The following is a 15,977-nucleotide window of genomic DNA, read 5'->3' on the forward strand; positions in this document are numbered from 1 at the left end:
ATGATTTTACCAGTTTCCGATAAAATCCCACTGTGCTGTAGGAAATGACAGATTTGGAATCCTGAAGGGGGCCTATTTTATACAGTTTTGGACACCTGGGAAACATTTTTCCTGTAGCAGAAATATCTAAGACAAAGGCAATTCTCTTCACATACTGTTTGTAAACATTACTGAAAAGGTTTAAACATTAAAAACAAAACAAGCAAAAAAAATTCACATAAAGGTATAGGTTGTCTTAAATGTTTACTTTCAGCCTGAAGCATTCATAGCTGAAATTTTCTATAAATAGCCCTTTTTACGTTCTCTCTTCTTCTATAGTCCTCTGGCACACTGACAAGTAAAACATTTTCTTTCCCTGTTTTTTTTTTTCTTCAGTGTACTTCATTTATTTGTTGTAACTTTTACTGTGTGCCCCTATACTTAGCCATTTAAATCTTATTTATAGAAGTAACATTCTACTTTAGTTACTAAAATGGGAACCTGGTACATCTCAAAATTAAGGTGCACCTTTGGGCTTAAGAAGCTGTGATGTACATTATTAAATTTGCAAGATGCAAATTGATATCTGATATCAAGTAACATTAAATCAAAGTCATTGCTCAACATCACAATTACCTTTCCTCTTATTTGGATATGTAAGTCCTACAAACACACACAAATTGGATTTGGAAATCCAGCTGAAGAGGGGATTTCACAGAACCATAGAATCCTTTATGATGGAAAAGATCTCTAAGAATCCAACCACTCGCAAGCACTATCAAGGCCACCACTAAACCATGTCCCCAGCTGCCACATCTACACATCTTTTTAATACCTCCAGGGATGGTGACTCAACCATTTCCCTGGGTGGCCTGTTCCAGGCATTGACAACCCTTCTGGGGAAGAACTCTTTCCTAATACTCAATCTAAACTTCCCCTGCTGCAACTTGAGGCCATTTCCTCTTGTCCTGTTGCTGGTTAACTTGGGAGAAGAGACCAACACGCAGAACAAATGGAGATATCAGATCTTGCACTATGAACTGGAGTTCCAGGCTCAAGGACTAGAGGGGAGACACACTGGGTAGAAGAGTTATTGCTTTTATTCCTTTCATCGCTTCTAGCTTGAAATACACAAACCCAAATGGGGAACCCCACCACATATTACTGTTCCATTACTTTAATTTCAAACATGGGAAGAATATGGAATTCCAAGTATGCTGGCCATTTCTGCCTGAGAAGGGAACTGTTGGGCAATAGTTACTGATTATGGATGGCAAATAGATTTGGTTTCATTTCTAACTCAAACATTGTGGAGTCAAAAAACTTGGCTTGGATTCAAAGAGCATTTGGTTTATGTTCTGCTTTGGAAATATTATTAAAAAATGAGAGAAGAGGAATAGAAAACATTTACTAGAGAAAAAAATGAAGGCAGGAGAGGGGTCAGAGTGCCAGGCATATGGTAATCAGTTGTCCCAGTTTTTGGCAGAGTTCCTCACCTCAGATGCATTCTGGGAGACAAAGAGAGAATTAACTTCCCTCCTTCTCCTCAAAAAAATTCTCTTAATGTAGCACCTTTTAACTCTTTACATGTATGCTACAGAGGAAAACCAGGCTCCCAGTCTGATGAGATTGGTAAAATCTCTGAATTAGCTCAAGAAGGTCAAGGATGCCTGGAATTTTAAGTTTGTCCACTTCTATTCTCCAAATGTTGAGAAAAATTATTTTGAGGCATTTTGCAATTACTGTGGTTAATTAGCATTCCCTGATAATCATCCCTGTAATCTACACCAGTTAATTAGCCCCGTGCGTAGTCATCTATGTCATTAATTATTCCTGGCTCTCATTTTTCACATTGAGAGTATGGGGGCATTTTGCACATGTTTTTTTCATTATACTTTATCATCATCATACTAAACAAACCACCACAGGGCTTTGAGTCAGTTGGAATAAGACAGAAATGAAGGAGGTTTTTCCCAAAGTTGGACTTTCTGCTAGCAAACCCAATGTCACTGATTTACATTTCTCTGAGTTCCCCTGGAAGCCAAAGTGATTTGGCTGAACTTGCCTCAAATGCTCATTTTAGCGTTCCTTACCATTCCAGCCCGGCGGGCAATGACGGTGTGGAATTGTCCATCAGACACCTTCTTGGCTGTGGTGAGCTTGTATGTGCCACTGCCCAGGTTGTAGGAGAACCTCAACCTCCCTTCTGCTATTTCCAGGGCCAGGAATTCTGCCCGCTCTCCGGTTTGGTTGTCGTGGTTATACAACAGCAAGGCGTTACTCTTTATAGTGGCAAACTTTATATAGATGTAATTATTGTTGGGATCCATACTGGGGAACTCCATGTAGGACAGCTCCTCAAATCCATAACTGTTCAGCTCGCAGTGATTCCCAAAAACACCTGCAAAATGAAAAGCAAAATCTGGGATTGGCGAGTTTTTCCCTCACCGTGCATTCTCCCAGGAGCAAAGTATCGATGTGCACTCGACATGGCTGTGATGCACAGGCTCCTTAAGGAACCTCTGGTGTAAAATTAAAAACACACAGCCAAGTGCTGAGGTACATGGTATTTAAAGTTAAAAATTCAAGTTACAAAGGATAAGTTACAAATAGATACATCTATTGAAAAACATTTCATTGAGCTCTATGACTTCTTTGGAAAACACCAAAACAAGCCAGTTTGACAGCTCTGTCAAGACATGGTTGTTAATTATCATCAGGCATTTATTAGTCCAGTTATGGAAATAAATGTGCAAGTTGAGTTTATTTTTCGCTCTGTGGCTGTTATCTCAACTGTTTCTCACTGGGTGGTTCATTTTTCATACTTAAGAAATAAGCATGTATGATTAAAACATTATGCCTTTTCATGGTTTTACTGATATGAATATTTTGGTGCATTCTACATGTTTTTTTTCAGATCTCTGTCACATAATTTCCCTTGATTTTTCTTTCACTGCAGTGACAATAAGAAAAAACCCTGATTTTATTTATGAATATTAGTTACATTTACAATGGACTATGTCTGTAAGGGAAATTAATAAACCCTGAGTAAATGTACAGTAAAGGAAATAAAAGGGAATAGAGAAATTATTCCACATGTTAATAGAAAAACTTATTCAGCATTAGTTACAAATGCATACTGAGAATGATACTTTTGTGAGAGGGTTTTCAACAACCTTAAAACATTGTAGATGATTTCTGTACATTTCTGGTTTCTTTATTAATCTGTTACGTTTACTTTCATACTTTTCCATATGAGCAATGGCAATTTTGGATTAATCTGTATTCAAAATCAATCTTGTTGCAATTGTGTCATGATACCTTAAAATATCCATGTTGTTCTATGTTTTTTTTGGGTTCATTCCGCAAACCAAATCTGGGATAATTAAATTCTAAAAATTATGAAACTATTTTGGCACTACTATATGCTTCTCTGATGTAAAATACTGATGTTATTTACAATGGTCTTACTCTTCAGCTCTCCTAAAAGGGCCTGTTACTCATCAGGAGAGCTTTGTTATCATCATTCCTCTTCCTTCACACTGAACTTTGGATATTCTTGGTGGTGAAGGTACTTTAGCCCTGATCCAGCTGTGGTTGAGCTAAGCTTCTTCTTTAGGAAGTCAATGGTCGTGGATCTAAAGATTTCAAGCATCCATTCTTACTTTTGGTTAGTTATACGTATCTATTACTGTATCCTGCAGCCGTAGGGAGGAGAGGAGAGAGATCCAGCAGGCAGGAATGGTGCAGCAAGATTGATCTATTTAATTATTTTACAAACTCTTTTATAGACTTTTTTCTTTATAGTTTAATTGGACAAAGGATCAGCCAAACTCTGAGTTGATTGGCTAAAATCCTAAAACATCCATTGTCAAAATATTTCTCTACTGTACCATAAACAAGGTTCTGCAAGGTCCCAGGTGTTCATAGTTTACAGAACTTTGCAACTATCTTCCTGAGAGAGAAAAGTCTCTCAGAGCCTTAGAAAGAAGCAGGAAAATTCCTTGCTAACAGCATTTTTGTATCCACATGTATCTATCTATCCACCTATATCACTAGAAAGACTCTTTCTAATTTTTAGGCTGGATCTTGTTATGTTTTTGTGTGAGAGAGAAAGGAGCTGCTACCAGGAATGACAAATAAAATATTGGTAGTGACCACATCACTTTTTAAATTTTCTTTTAAAGAAGAATAAGTTAATTAAACCTCCAGTTTTTCCAAACCTTGAATCATTTTCAAACCAGAAATCATTTATGCAGGTAAAACTAAATAGAAATATGAATAGGGAAAGGGGAGATGAAGAGGAAAGGAGGAGAAGAGTACTCACCGAAAGGACAGTGGCAGAAATACCCCTCCAGCCCGCTTTGGCAGGACCCACCATTGAAACAGGGGTTGCACTCACAGTAGTTGACAGTGGAGTCACACGTTTTCCCTGTGATGAGGGAACAAAAACAATTTCCAGGTCAGACTATTCAGGGCACTAGGAAAGTCAGGCTGGTGTTGTAGGTAATGAGGTTATGAACCGACGCTGAACACACGGCCAGGAGAGAGGGTGCCAGGGACTGGCTGTGGGATGGAGAGAGGAATCACAAGACAGGATGCTGGGCTGCTCCCAGCCCTGTCACAGGCATAATCTGTGGCCCAGAGAAAGCAATGTTACTTTTCAAGTGTCTCATTGTGATTATAGGTACAGGTGGACTGTTGTTTTAATTTAACTGAACTTTATTATTTATTTTATTAAAGTCTATAAAAGGGTCTATAAAAGAGAGATCATGAAATTAAAGGCAACAATGAACTAAAAAGCTGTAAAAAGGTATCTTTTTTCCCTCCCTATTGAATGCAATATACTCATGAGTGCAAAGGAGATACAGATAGCCCTTGCTGGACCCTGTACAGGCAGGTTGTGCTGAACACAGCCTGCTATTGTACATTATATGATTTTTCTTATTTTTTCTCATCAATTACAACCTCCTTCCTGACTCAGAGAGACCACAGTCCTCTGGACCTAGAACAAGCTACTCTGCATACAGTCCTTTCCTAAGCAGACATTGTCACATGTGGTACATATCATTGCCAGAGAACAAACTGAAATCATGTAATTCATTTCAGCAAGGAAGGGAACCAAGAGAAAAAGTGAAGATTTTAACAGATGCCAAATATGGACACAGGGATTCTTTGTACAAAACTAAAATTTTCTTTGTATGGAAACATTAACTACAAAAATACTGGTCCTCATTTCTAAGGTTTTCATTGCTTGGCTTTGATGAGTTTAGCAACACTTCCACTACATCTCACTCTTGGAGCCTGTCTTCTTTTTGCCAGCAGTGTCAGCCTGCACTGCCTATGCTCAGCAAAAACTTCAAAGTATTGTTACGATTGTCCTCCCTGCTTCAATGCAAAAACCTCACAAAACCAGCCACAGTCTTCCAGACTTCTCCTAACTTCATCTCAGCCAGGATATATGCACAAAGCAAGGGCTAAGACTGCCTTAATGCTTGTTTTTGCACTGATAATGAATTATTTTATTTCTTACGCCATATGTATATGTTTAAGTTAAAAGTACGACATGAGCTTGCACAGAGGGTGTCCATTCTTGTATGGCACATATATCTTTTAATTTTACATCTCCCATGACAGGAATGCACAATAGCAAGTCCTTAGAGGTTACTGGTGCTTAGAAGTGTAGAAAATCAGGACTGTGCTTTATGAACTCTGCTACCTTTTTCAGAGTTTCACAACTTGAGTCACCTAGTGAAGAAAACCTCCTTTTTTTTCCCCCTCTCTTCTACTTTTCAGTTTAACCTACAGTTTGCAAGCAGCTCTTCCATGTGAGCAGCAGCTCTCCATGTGTGACTGCAAGCAGGATGGAAATGGAGCGCTGGAGGATTCCTGTGGTTAATACGTCACTTGTAGATGCACCATAAATCCAGGAAACTTTTCCAGTGTCTGAATCTAATTATGCTTTGGGGGTATTTATTTATGTTTTATTCTCTAATGGGCATGACTGAAGGATGAGCTAACTTTTTATGTGAGATTTTGCTGCTTTCTTTGTTTTCAATTTATGGTCCGTAGTAGAGATCTTTGACTTATGAAGGAGAGCACACAGCAAGAGTGAGACAGACATGCTTAAAATAGCTCAGTGATGTTGCTTAGTTTTCACAAAAATCAAGTGCAGATAATAAGGCTTACTCAGATTTTTGCAGTTCAATCTAACTAAATACTCTTCTTTTTCTCAGCTAACAGTAAAGCTGGCACATTTGCTGAGTCGGCAAGAGAATATGGATGTTTATTTCAGCTGCACTTACTTTAACCAGTGAATAACAGCATTTTCTTCATGCTTAACTATTGTCTGAAGAGTTCTTGAAACCAACAGAAGTGTGTTCAGAATAACAGAATTATAGAATCATAGAATGGTTTGGGTTGGAAAGGGCTTTAAAAGCCATCTTGTTCCAATCCCCTGCCATGGGCAGGGACACCTTTCACTTGACCAAGTTGCTCAAAATCCCATCCAAGCTGGCCTTGATGAAAACTGCAGTTTGCTGAGTTTATAGATCAATTCTCAGCTGAAATTCTGAAAGATGCAAGGTATTCACTTCTGCATCAGAAAGATCTTTTTCTGAAGACCATGAAAATTAGGAGAATGCTGGATAATTGGTAACAGACAGCATTCAACATTTATCATTCATCACCTCCAGCTGATGCTATCACAGGCATGGGCTTATGCAAAAATGTAAGTTCCTCAGACTTTTTAAATTGAAAAATGTAACAGGAACAGATACCAGCTCAATGCTCTTCAGTTAAGATTTCAGCTGATTTGAGAGTTTTAGTTTTTTGTGGTTCTCTGTGTCCATCTTTTAAAGTGGTTGTTCTAATATTCTAATCTCGCATTTGAAACAACTTCACAAACCTACATTCCTTCATCTTAATGAATCCTGGAAAACAGGAAATGAAGGGTTCAAAGGAAGGGCAGACAACTACTGTAAATCACCAAGCATATTCCCTCCAGAAAGTGATTATTTTAAAAACAAAACCTGTTCATCATTAAGAGATATAATTATAACAGATTGTTTAAACCCTAATGATGCTCTGAGGTAATCAGGCTTTATAATCCTATCCAGTGAAAAGAATGACATTACCTTTTGCAGCATGATGAAGTGAAATGCAGCTGACAAAACATAGTAAATCAAAGAAAAGCAAGACTCTGTTTTCAGGTACACCATTATAAAGGTCTGCAGCTCATGTACTCTAATTTACAGTGAACAGAGCGTCTGTCTCAGAAAACACTAATTTCTACTTGCATGCAGTACCATGTAAATATTATTTTATTACCAAGCATGCAAATTCAATTATGAGACTGTATTCTCATTCCAACAGAAGCAGCAAAGCTATGTATATATGGCAAACTGAATTAGAAATTCACTATTTTGGATGCCTCTTTTTTGTTGTTGTTGAAGCACTCAAGGCTTATAGTCATGAAGAAACAGTTTGAGACTTTATTTTTACATCCACTGTGGCTATCTTTGATCACATATGAATGCAAATTAAGAGTCCAGGCAGCTGTGTTCTCTTTCTGATGGCAGTATAATAGTGACATAATAGCCTCTATGTCAAGCATTCTCAAACAATCAGTACACTGACATTTGTTTGCAGAGCCTATTGAATATTTAATTTGCAGAATTTCAAATATGCTTTTGCAGACATAAAACGTCTAAATATACTGTGTGTTAATTGTGATCTTATCTAATAAGCTGTGTTGATATTAAACTCTAAAGATATTTTGTCTTTTAATTACACTGGTGCCATTTGTTTTCTGTCTTGATCAATTAATCTCAGGACACTTTAATAACTCTTGATTCTGCAATGGCCAACTGATTAAACAACATCTGACTTCCAAATAGAAACGTCTGCCTCAGTGGCAGTCTATTTTAAGGTTATTTGTGTTGACAAGGAGTTTAAGAAAGCTCCTATCAGATGCCACATTTAATTCATGGCATGAAAGAAATCCAACACTTCAAATTCTAAGAGTATCTCATCACATTCTCTTAGTAAAAATACTCATCTTTTTTTTGAGCTTGTCACATGCAGAGCTCGATTTTTAGCTGACATAAGGGTTGAGCATCAAAGTATGAGCTTTAATACCAGAAGAAATCCACTGGATGTTTCATAAATGTTTCAAATTACAGTCTAGAGGCATACACTGTAGTTTGCTTGCTAGAGTTAATGAAGTGTTTTGCTTCACTGCAACAGCAAACATATGCCCATTTACTCTCTGGTGCTAATGACCACAAGAGTTACAGGGCATAGGTGCCCTAGAATTATTTTGCCATGCTCCTGGCAAAATAATTTGATGTGCTAATACAACATGAAATAAAATCCTGGACTGGTAACTTAATTAGAACTGCTTGTCAATTAACAACAATTGCTCCTGACCTGAGGCTCAAGAGCATATTTGTGAGGTTCACGTGAAAGATCTCATCAGGGTCCTTGATATTGCACTGAATATGCACTCACTGCTGCAGCTGTGATTTAAATTTAAGTAGTTAAACCTTTACTTTGAGATTAATTAACTTTCTCCTCCATACTCTCCTGCACTGATCTGGTGTAAGAAAAAAACTCAAAGGAACAATGGATCCCCCAATCCCTCCATGGGTTACCGGTGAGCTGTGGTGGTGGCAAGTCCCACACCAGAATGGACACAGCTGTGCTGAGCTAGGCTGCCCTGGGGCATAGGCAATACAGAAATACTCCTTAGAAAAGGCAATGAAAGCCTTACCTAATCTCCTCAGGTTGGATTTTTTTTTTTCTGATTTCTATAAAAGGTGGCTATAAGCACTGGTTAAAATTGTTCAGACCTTCCTTAAATATCCTACTCATGGCAAAAGCAAAGACCAGCCTGCTTTTCTAGGGTTGCAATGCTGCTGTGTTTGAATGTGTAATAAATATTAGAGAAAAAATACTCAGAAGGGGTAGGAATGCTGCAGACATTTCTGTGCTTAATGAAAAAAAATAAATGACAAAGGGACAAAATACAGAACAGAACAGAGAGGTTGGCCATTTTGCCTGAATTCTGCTTTTTCCCATATCCTTCATCTGTTTTCTGTCCTGCAAGTAATTTGGGGCAGAGGCTGATTTTCTTGCTTGGCACACTTCTAGCAGACTTGAAATGCTCCCACAATATGCATAACAATAACATGTACAGAAAAATCATACTTGAGCATTGGAATCGTTTCTACACATTTAATAAATTTAAATAGCTCTTGTAAAAATCTTTCTGTTCTAATGCAAATCAGGTAAGTGAGATTTGCCTGGGGACAGACCTAAAATAAAATAATATTGAGGGCACCTGATCTTCTGAGTTTTCACACTATGAATACCTCATTTTGCATGACATCTTCATCTACTGGGGATGCTTGCATTCAGACAAGTTTGGGCTAAGAAGGCACATCTCCACACTCTCGCCATCTTTCCTGGACTGTAAGGTATAGAGGAGTAAAAGCGTACCTGTGTACCCGGTTTTACAAACACAGTTGAAGCTTCCTGGGAAGTTCTGGCAGGCAGCACCATTTTTGCAGGGGTTGGAAAGGCACTCGTTGATGTCCCTCTCACAAGCCATGCCAGTGAAACCCTCTGGGCAGCTGCAGGAGAAGCCCCCCACCAGGTTGTGGCAAGTGCCGTTGTTGTGGCAGGGGGATGGGAGGCACTCGTCGATGTCGGTCTCGCACAGGCTCCCATCGTACCCTGGCAGGCACCTGCACACGAAGGGCCGCAGGGGCTCGTTGGCCACGATGATGACAGGGACGCTCTCGTGGGTCCTCAGGGCCGGGCTCACCACCAGCCTCCTCAGGCAGCTCCCTCCGTTCTGGCAGGGGCTCTGCAGGCACCAGTCATGGTCCACAGCCTCGACCCGCACCCCACTCTGGCGGAAGAGAACGTCCTTGATGCTCTCGAAGAAGGTGGCCACGCCGCTGGGGTTCACGTACTGGTTGTTGCCGCGCTTGACGGCCGCCATCAGGAAGGTGTGGTTGCTGTCCTCGTACAGCCCGTAGAGCTGGATGGCCGTGCCCAGCCCCGTCAGCTGGGAGCTGGCGATGCGCAGGAAGTGCAGGTAGTGGTTGGTGAGGAAGTCGCGCACGCTGTGGGCGCTCAGGCGAAGGAGGATGCTGTTGTCGATGGTGGTGTTGCTGAAGCCCGTGAAGAAAATCCGGACGCTGCTGGTGACAGCGCCGTGTAGCCCATCATTGCTGAGGACAGCCAGGTCAAACGTGCCATCTGTGGACCTCGCCTGCGAGTGCAGCTCACAGGTGCCCCCAGGAATGCTGAAGAGGCTGGTGACTCCTGAGGTGAGGGAGCATTGGAAGCTGTCTAGCACATCTGGATCCTGTGGCTTTACATTGCCCAAAATTCCACCTGGGAAGAGGTTGCCATAATAATGAACAAAGATTTCCACTGTTCTGGGCTGAGATGGGTTGTCGTTTTGGTCTATTACCTTGATATGCACAGTTCCTGTGGAAGACATCTGAGGAATGCCAGAGTCTCTCGTAATCACTGAGAGGTAGAAATCACTGATTTGCTCCCTGTCAATCTCCCTCGTCGTTGTCAGGACACCAGCGGTGCTGAGGCTGAAGTAGCTGGTGGCAGGGCCAGTGCTGAGCAAGTAATATGTGAAAGGACCTTGGTTGGGAGGGAGATCAGGATCTGACGACTGAAGCATCATCACCAGAGTTCCAGCACGGTTATTCTCCTGGACTTCTCCTTGGCTGGTGGACAAGGTAGGGCCATTGTCGTTGATATCTTCCAAAGTTACTAATAGAGAGGCACTGCCTGTTGCAGACGGTGTTCCCGAATCGATGGCCAGCACAGACAGGTTGTAGACAGGCAGCGTTTCTCGATCCAGCTCTGCAGTGACCGTCACCTGTCCCGTCTGTGGGTTGATGGAAAAGGCGCTGTTCTCATTGCCAGACCCGATGAAATAGGAAAACCTGCTCCAGCTGGGGACAGAATCTGAATCAAAGGCACTGACGAATGTGACGTGGGTGCCTGGAGGAACACCCTCGCTAATTTGTATATTGTAGGTTCCCAAGGTAAAAACAGGAGGGTCGTTGGCATCCAGGATTGTGATATTAACAGTTACTTCATCTATATCTGCACCACGAATACTCCCCAAATTTTTTGCAAGGACTTTCAAAGAGATTCGTTCTTCTTTTTCTCTGTCAAGAGGTCCTGAAACATAGATCTGGCCACTTTTCTCATCTACCTGGAAGCCCTTCTTTCTGCTGTTGCCGAAGATGAGGTAGTGGACTTCTCCATCAATTCCCATATCACGATCACTTGCAAAAACTTCACCTACAACAGTACCTTTGGAGGCTGCCTCTGAAACCTCGAAATAATAAAGCTTGGATACAAAACGGGGCACATATTCATTTGTCCCTTCTAACTGGATGTTGACAGTAGCAAAGCTGCACCTCTCTTCATCTGGAACATTAAAAGCCTTTACTGTTAAATGGTAACTCTGCTTTGTTTCGTAATCTAAAAATCCCTGGGTGGTGATGGTTCCCGTGTTGGGATCAATGACAAAGAGGTCGCTGTCTGAGGACTGAATGGCATATGCAATCACAGCGTTAGATCCGGAGTCAGCATCAGTGGCGTTTAAACAAATAACAGTTGTCCCACTGGGGGCGTTTTCTAACACGGTGGGAAAGTAGTCCTCAGGGCTGAACGTGGGCGAGTTATCATTGACATCAATGACATTAACAGTGACACTGCAGTAGCCTGTTCTGGACACCCATCCTCCATCTGTGGCAGTAACAACCAGCTCGTGCTTTTGGTGTAACTCAAAATCAAGTGGTTTGGCTAGCGTCAGTGTACCAGTGGTTGTATTAATAGCAAAGATTCCAGCTTCATTTCCAGAGGAAATATTGTATCTGATCAATCCGTTCATAGCAGCATCTCTGTCTCGTGCTGACACCGTTCTGACCACTGTTCCAACAGAATGACTCTCCGGGATAGTAACACTCATACGGCTTTGGGAAAACTCAGGTGTATGGTAATTTTCTTCTGTCACTACGATTTCAACAGCTACCTCAGATGAGAGTGGGGGATTACCCTTGTCCTTGGCTTTCACTTTAAACAAGAGGTTTTTGTTCAAATCAGCCATTAGTGAAGACGACACAGAAATCCAGCCTGTACTCCTGTCCAGTCTGAATTTATTAGTTTTGCTCTCATCAGAGATGAAGTACTCCACTTCAGAATTCAAGCCAAAGTCCTTGTCATCCACTGCAGTGACTTTAATTAAGTTTGTGCCAACCCTCACGTTCTTAGTAACAGGAGTGAAATATTTAGGAGCGAGGAAGAGCGGTGCATTGTCATTGCTGTCTACTATGTTTACGGTGACAGTGGTCTCGCTCACTAAAGGAGGACTGCCCCGGTCTGATGATGTCACGACGAAGCTGTGCCTGTTGATGTTGACATTGCTGGAACCGCTGGAGTTTTGGTACCTTAAATACTGCTTGTTGAAAATCTCCCCCGTGGTTGCGTTAATGCGGAAGAACTCGGACTGGGATTTTATGAAGTAGAAGACTTGGCCATTGGACCCTTCATCTGGATCAGTGGCTGAAACCTGGGTAACCTTTAGCCCAATCCCAGGAAGCTCAGGACACTCCAGATAATAGGACGGTTTTATAAATCGTGGGGCGTTGTCATTGACATCCGTGACAAATATGGTGACATCTGTGCTCACCGTCCACCCAGAGTCATGGGCGGAGACCCTGATTCTGTAGCGGTCAGTGTCCTCCCTGTTCAGTGGTCTGCTGATGGTGATGTCCCCAGTGCTGGGATTTATGGTAAATGGGAGACTCGTATCCCTTATGGAGTACCTGCTCACTGCATTCACCCCGATGTCCTCATCTGACGTTGTGACTCGGGTTACTGTAAAACCCAGAGGTGCGTTTTCAGGCACAGAAGCACTGAATATCTGGGAAAACCTTGGAGCATTGTCATTTTCATCTAAAATATTAATGATAACTTTGACAGTCGTGCTCTGGAGCGGAGTGCCTTTATCCGAAGCTTTTATGGTTAGTGTGTACTGAGACAGTTTCTCCCTGTCCAAGGGCCTGATGCTTCTGATCTCACCAGTGGCTCGATTGATACTGAAACTATTTTCAGTATTGCCCTCGATTATTTCATAATTTAGCTGTCCATTTAGGCCACTGTCTCTGTCGACAGCAGCCACCGTCAGTATCTTCCTTGGGGACAGGTTCTCGGCTATTTCTGCAATGAAGGGATCTTGCTCAAACTCTGGCGCGTTATCATTGACATCAATCACTGACACTTCCAATTTCTTGTATGAGGAAAAGGGGGGAAAGCCCATGTCTCTGGCCTCAATCCACACCACGTATTTCTGGATGGCTTCAAAATCTAAAGCTTGCCCAACAGAAAGCTGTCCTGTCACCTGGTCCACCAGGAAGGTGCTGCCCAGGTTACCGCTGGCGATATAGTAGGACAAAGAGCCTCCTCTGGCTGAAGATCCAGAGACCGTGGTGACAAGCGTCCCAACTGCTTGGTTTTCAGGAAATGTGAAGGTCTCCTGATCTGCCTGAACACGAGGAAATTCGGCTTTGTCCACAAACCTCACGGTGACCGTGGTAGAGTCTGTCTTGGGGTACCGGCCGCCATCCCTCACGTGGACAGAAATGGTGACTTCGGACTCTCCCACCAGTGGTTTTGCAGCCAGGATTGCCCCCCTTGCTGGATCAATGTGGAACTTCTCAGAGTTCTTCCCCATGAGGGAATAATGGAGCTCGGCATTGGAGCCAGCATCTGCATCGGTGACGGTCACAGCAAACACGAATGAGCCTGAAATGGAGAACAAAGGTAGGTCAGTCCTTTAATGAACGCACTGACTGTGAGAAACGTGACACCAGGTTTTCACTCGGAAGCGCATCCTGGAGCAGCATGCTCTTACTTACGCTGCCCTGAGATTAACTGCTTTTTTCACAAGATGCTGAGTTCAGCAAGGGGCAGGTGAGTTTGCGAGTCCACAAGACATGCATGCAGCCAAACTATGTGGAGTTGGAAACTAGGACACTGCATTCAGAGAGACGGACGTACAGATCTCAGTAACTGCACTGGGAACTGGACCTGCAGCCTTTTGGAAGCCTACTTCTAGAACATTCACAGTATAAAAGCCACAAATCCACTAAGATTGAATGCTATTTTGATTTTTAAAACTACTCTTAGCTTATTTATCCATGAAAAAACTCCACCCTGGAATTCAAGGACTATTAAGGTTATGTAAGTGAACAGACAGTCCCCATGGACATTTACTCTACACACCCACCATATCCCTTGCAGTCCCTTCTCTTCCTATTCCCCAGGTACTGCTCCTTTCTCCCCACTAGCCCCTTACTTCTAGTTTTCTAAGAGTGTTCCAAGGACAGTAACTAAGAGGACTGCATTTTTAAAAGCACACCGGTCCTCTGAGAAAGGGGAAAAATATAAATACAAAACTATTGTGCACTAGTACAATAACATGATTATACTCAGACTTTTCAGGTCTTTTGAATTTATGCTTCACAATAAGCTTGACTGATGGGCACCATTTGCATTGACCTCTGTATTTGCCTATCTGCAAGGAGAACCAAGGGCATTCTTCCTCACCGGACTTTACAGATCTAATGCGTGGCACGTCTTTCAAATTTGACACTGTTCAAACAATTTGCAGAACACTATTGATGTTTTATTGTTACTAAAATTTAGAAAATACCCAGTTTTGTACAAAATCATGCCGTTTCCAACCTCTTAAGGGAAAATCATTTACAGGCAGGAATGGCTTTGACAGCATCCCTTAAAACTATACTTCATGTCACTATTTGTCATGTGCAGTGATTTGTACTCCAGGGGCAGGAATATTTAGACAAGAACAGTATTCAAATCCATGTGAGAAATGGGACAGGAAGAAATGAAGACTTTTTGCTTCGCTTATTCAAATTATATTATTATTATTACTAGTTTCCCCTTTTAAACTTCATTAAAAAATACCAGAAAGAAAAGAAAGTTGTAAATAAAAAGGTGGATGCATCCCTAGGTTTTTGCTAGGTTAAAAACAAAGTAAACATAGCTTAGGTTTCTAGTTGTACAAGATTTTATACAAAAAAGCACCCAAAAAGCTATTGCCAGAAAACATCAGGTCAACCTATGTGTACTCCTCATGAAAAGAATTTAAAGGAACACCCCAAAACCAACCAGACAAAGTCACTGTGCCCTAGTCAGATTACACGAAGTTTCACCAAGGCAATAATAAAACAATTTCATAATGTTGTTCTGGAAACAGGGAAGAATTGTAAACAAATCTATTCTTCCATGAAAAGGAGAAGTATTTGCAGTTGTTTAAAATTTAGAGACAAAAGCCAAGGCATGGAAATAAGCCTTTTTTTCTGTTAGAAGAAAACTTGTTTTGTAAACCATTTGTCATGCAATCCTCTCTGTAGGCATCACATATCCATGTATGTGTATGCATGTGAAAACATGAAACATGAACTGAATCAGAAATTAACTCCTGTGTTGAGTGAAGTAAATTTAATTTGGGTGTAGGCTCCACAAAAGGAAGATTGCTCCTTGGATTTACTTTTATTTTATTTTACTTCACCACTTGGCTCAAGGAAAGGCAACATATTTAACATCTGACACAGATACTGAATTTTTGGAAGAGGTTGTCAAAATCCTCTTTAAGAATTGCTCAGAGGAGACTTTCAGAAATAAAAACAGGCCATTGTCTTCCTAACCCTGGCAAAATAATCACGTTTTTGAGTGGGTGCTCATTTACAGTATGTCTACTTTACGTAACTACAGGAACGTAATTGAATTTGGATGGGAGGAACAGAGTAGAAAAAGCCTGCTAAATTGTGGATGGTAAATTCAGGTTTGTTTTTCCTCATTCCCATGGAACACAAAGATAATACCAGGAGAACAGCTGCAGAGGAACATCTCAAACATTTCTGGTG

At 41.4% G+C, this 15,977-nt stretch overlaps 1 protein-coding gene across 1 annotated transcript in view; it reads right to left on the reverse strand.

Annotated features, from left to right (window-relative positions):
- Positions 1 to 15,977, reverse strand: part of FAT4 (FAT atypical cadherin 4) — a 123,919-nt gene that overhangs the window by 16,231 nt on the left and 91,711 nt on the right. Inside the window, exons 9-11 of the mRNA XM_048304300.1 lie at positions 9,481 to 13,830; positions 4,307 to 4,411; positions 2,073 to 2,380 (exon numbers count right to left, since the gene is read on the reverse strand). Coding sequence (XP_048160257.1) covers positions 2,073 to 2,380; positions 4,307 to 4,411; positions 9,481 to 13,830 — 4,763 coding nt within the window. The remainder of the gene's footprint in view (positions 1 to 2,072; positions 2,381 to 4,306; positions 4,412 to 9,480; positions 13,831 to 15,977) is intronic.

The sequence above is a fragment of the Corvus hawaiiensis genome, chromosome 5 (assembly GCF_020740725.1).
Source record: "Corvus hawaiiensis isolate bCorHaw1 chromosome 5, bCorHaw1.pri.cur, whole genome shotgun sequence".
NCBI lineage: Eukaryota > Metazoa > Chordata > Aves > Passeriformes > Corvidae > Corvus > Corvus hawaiiensis.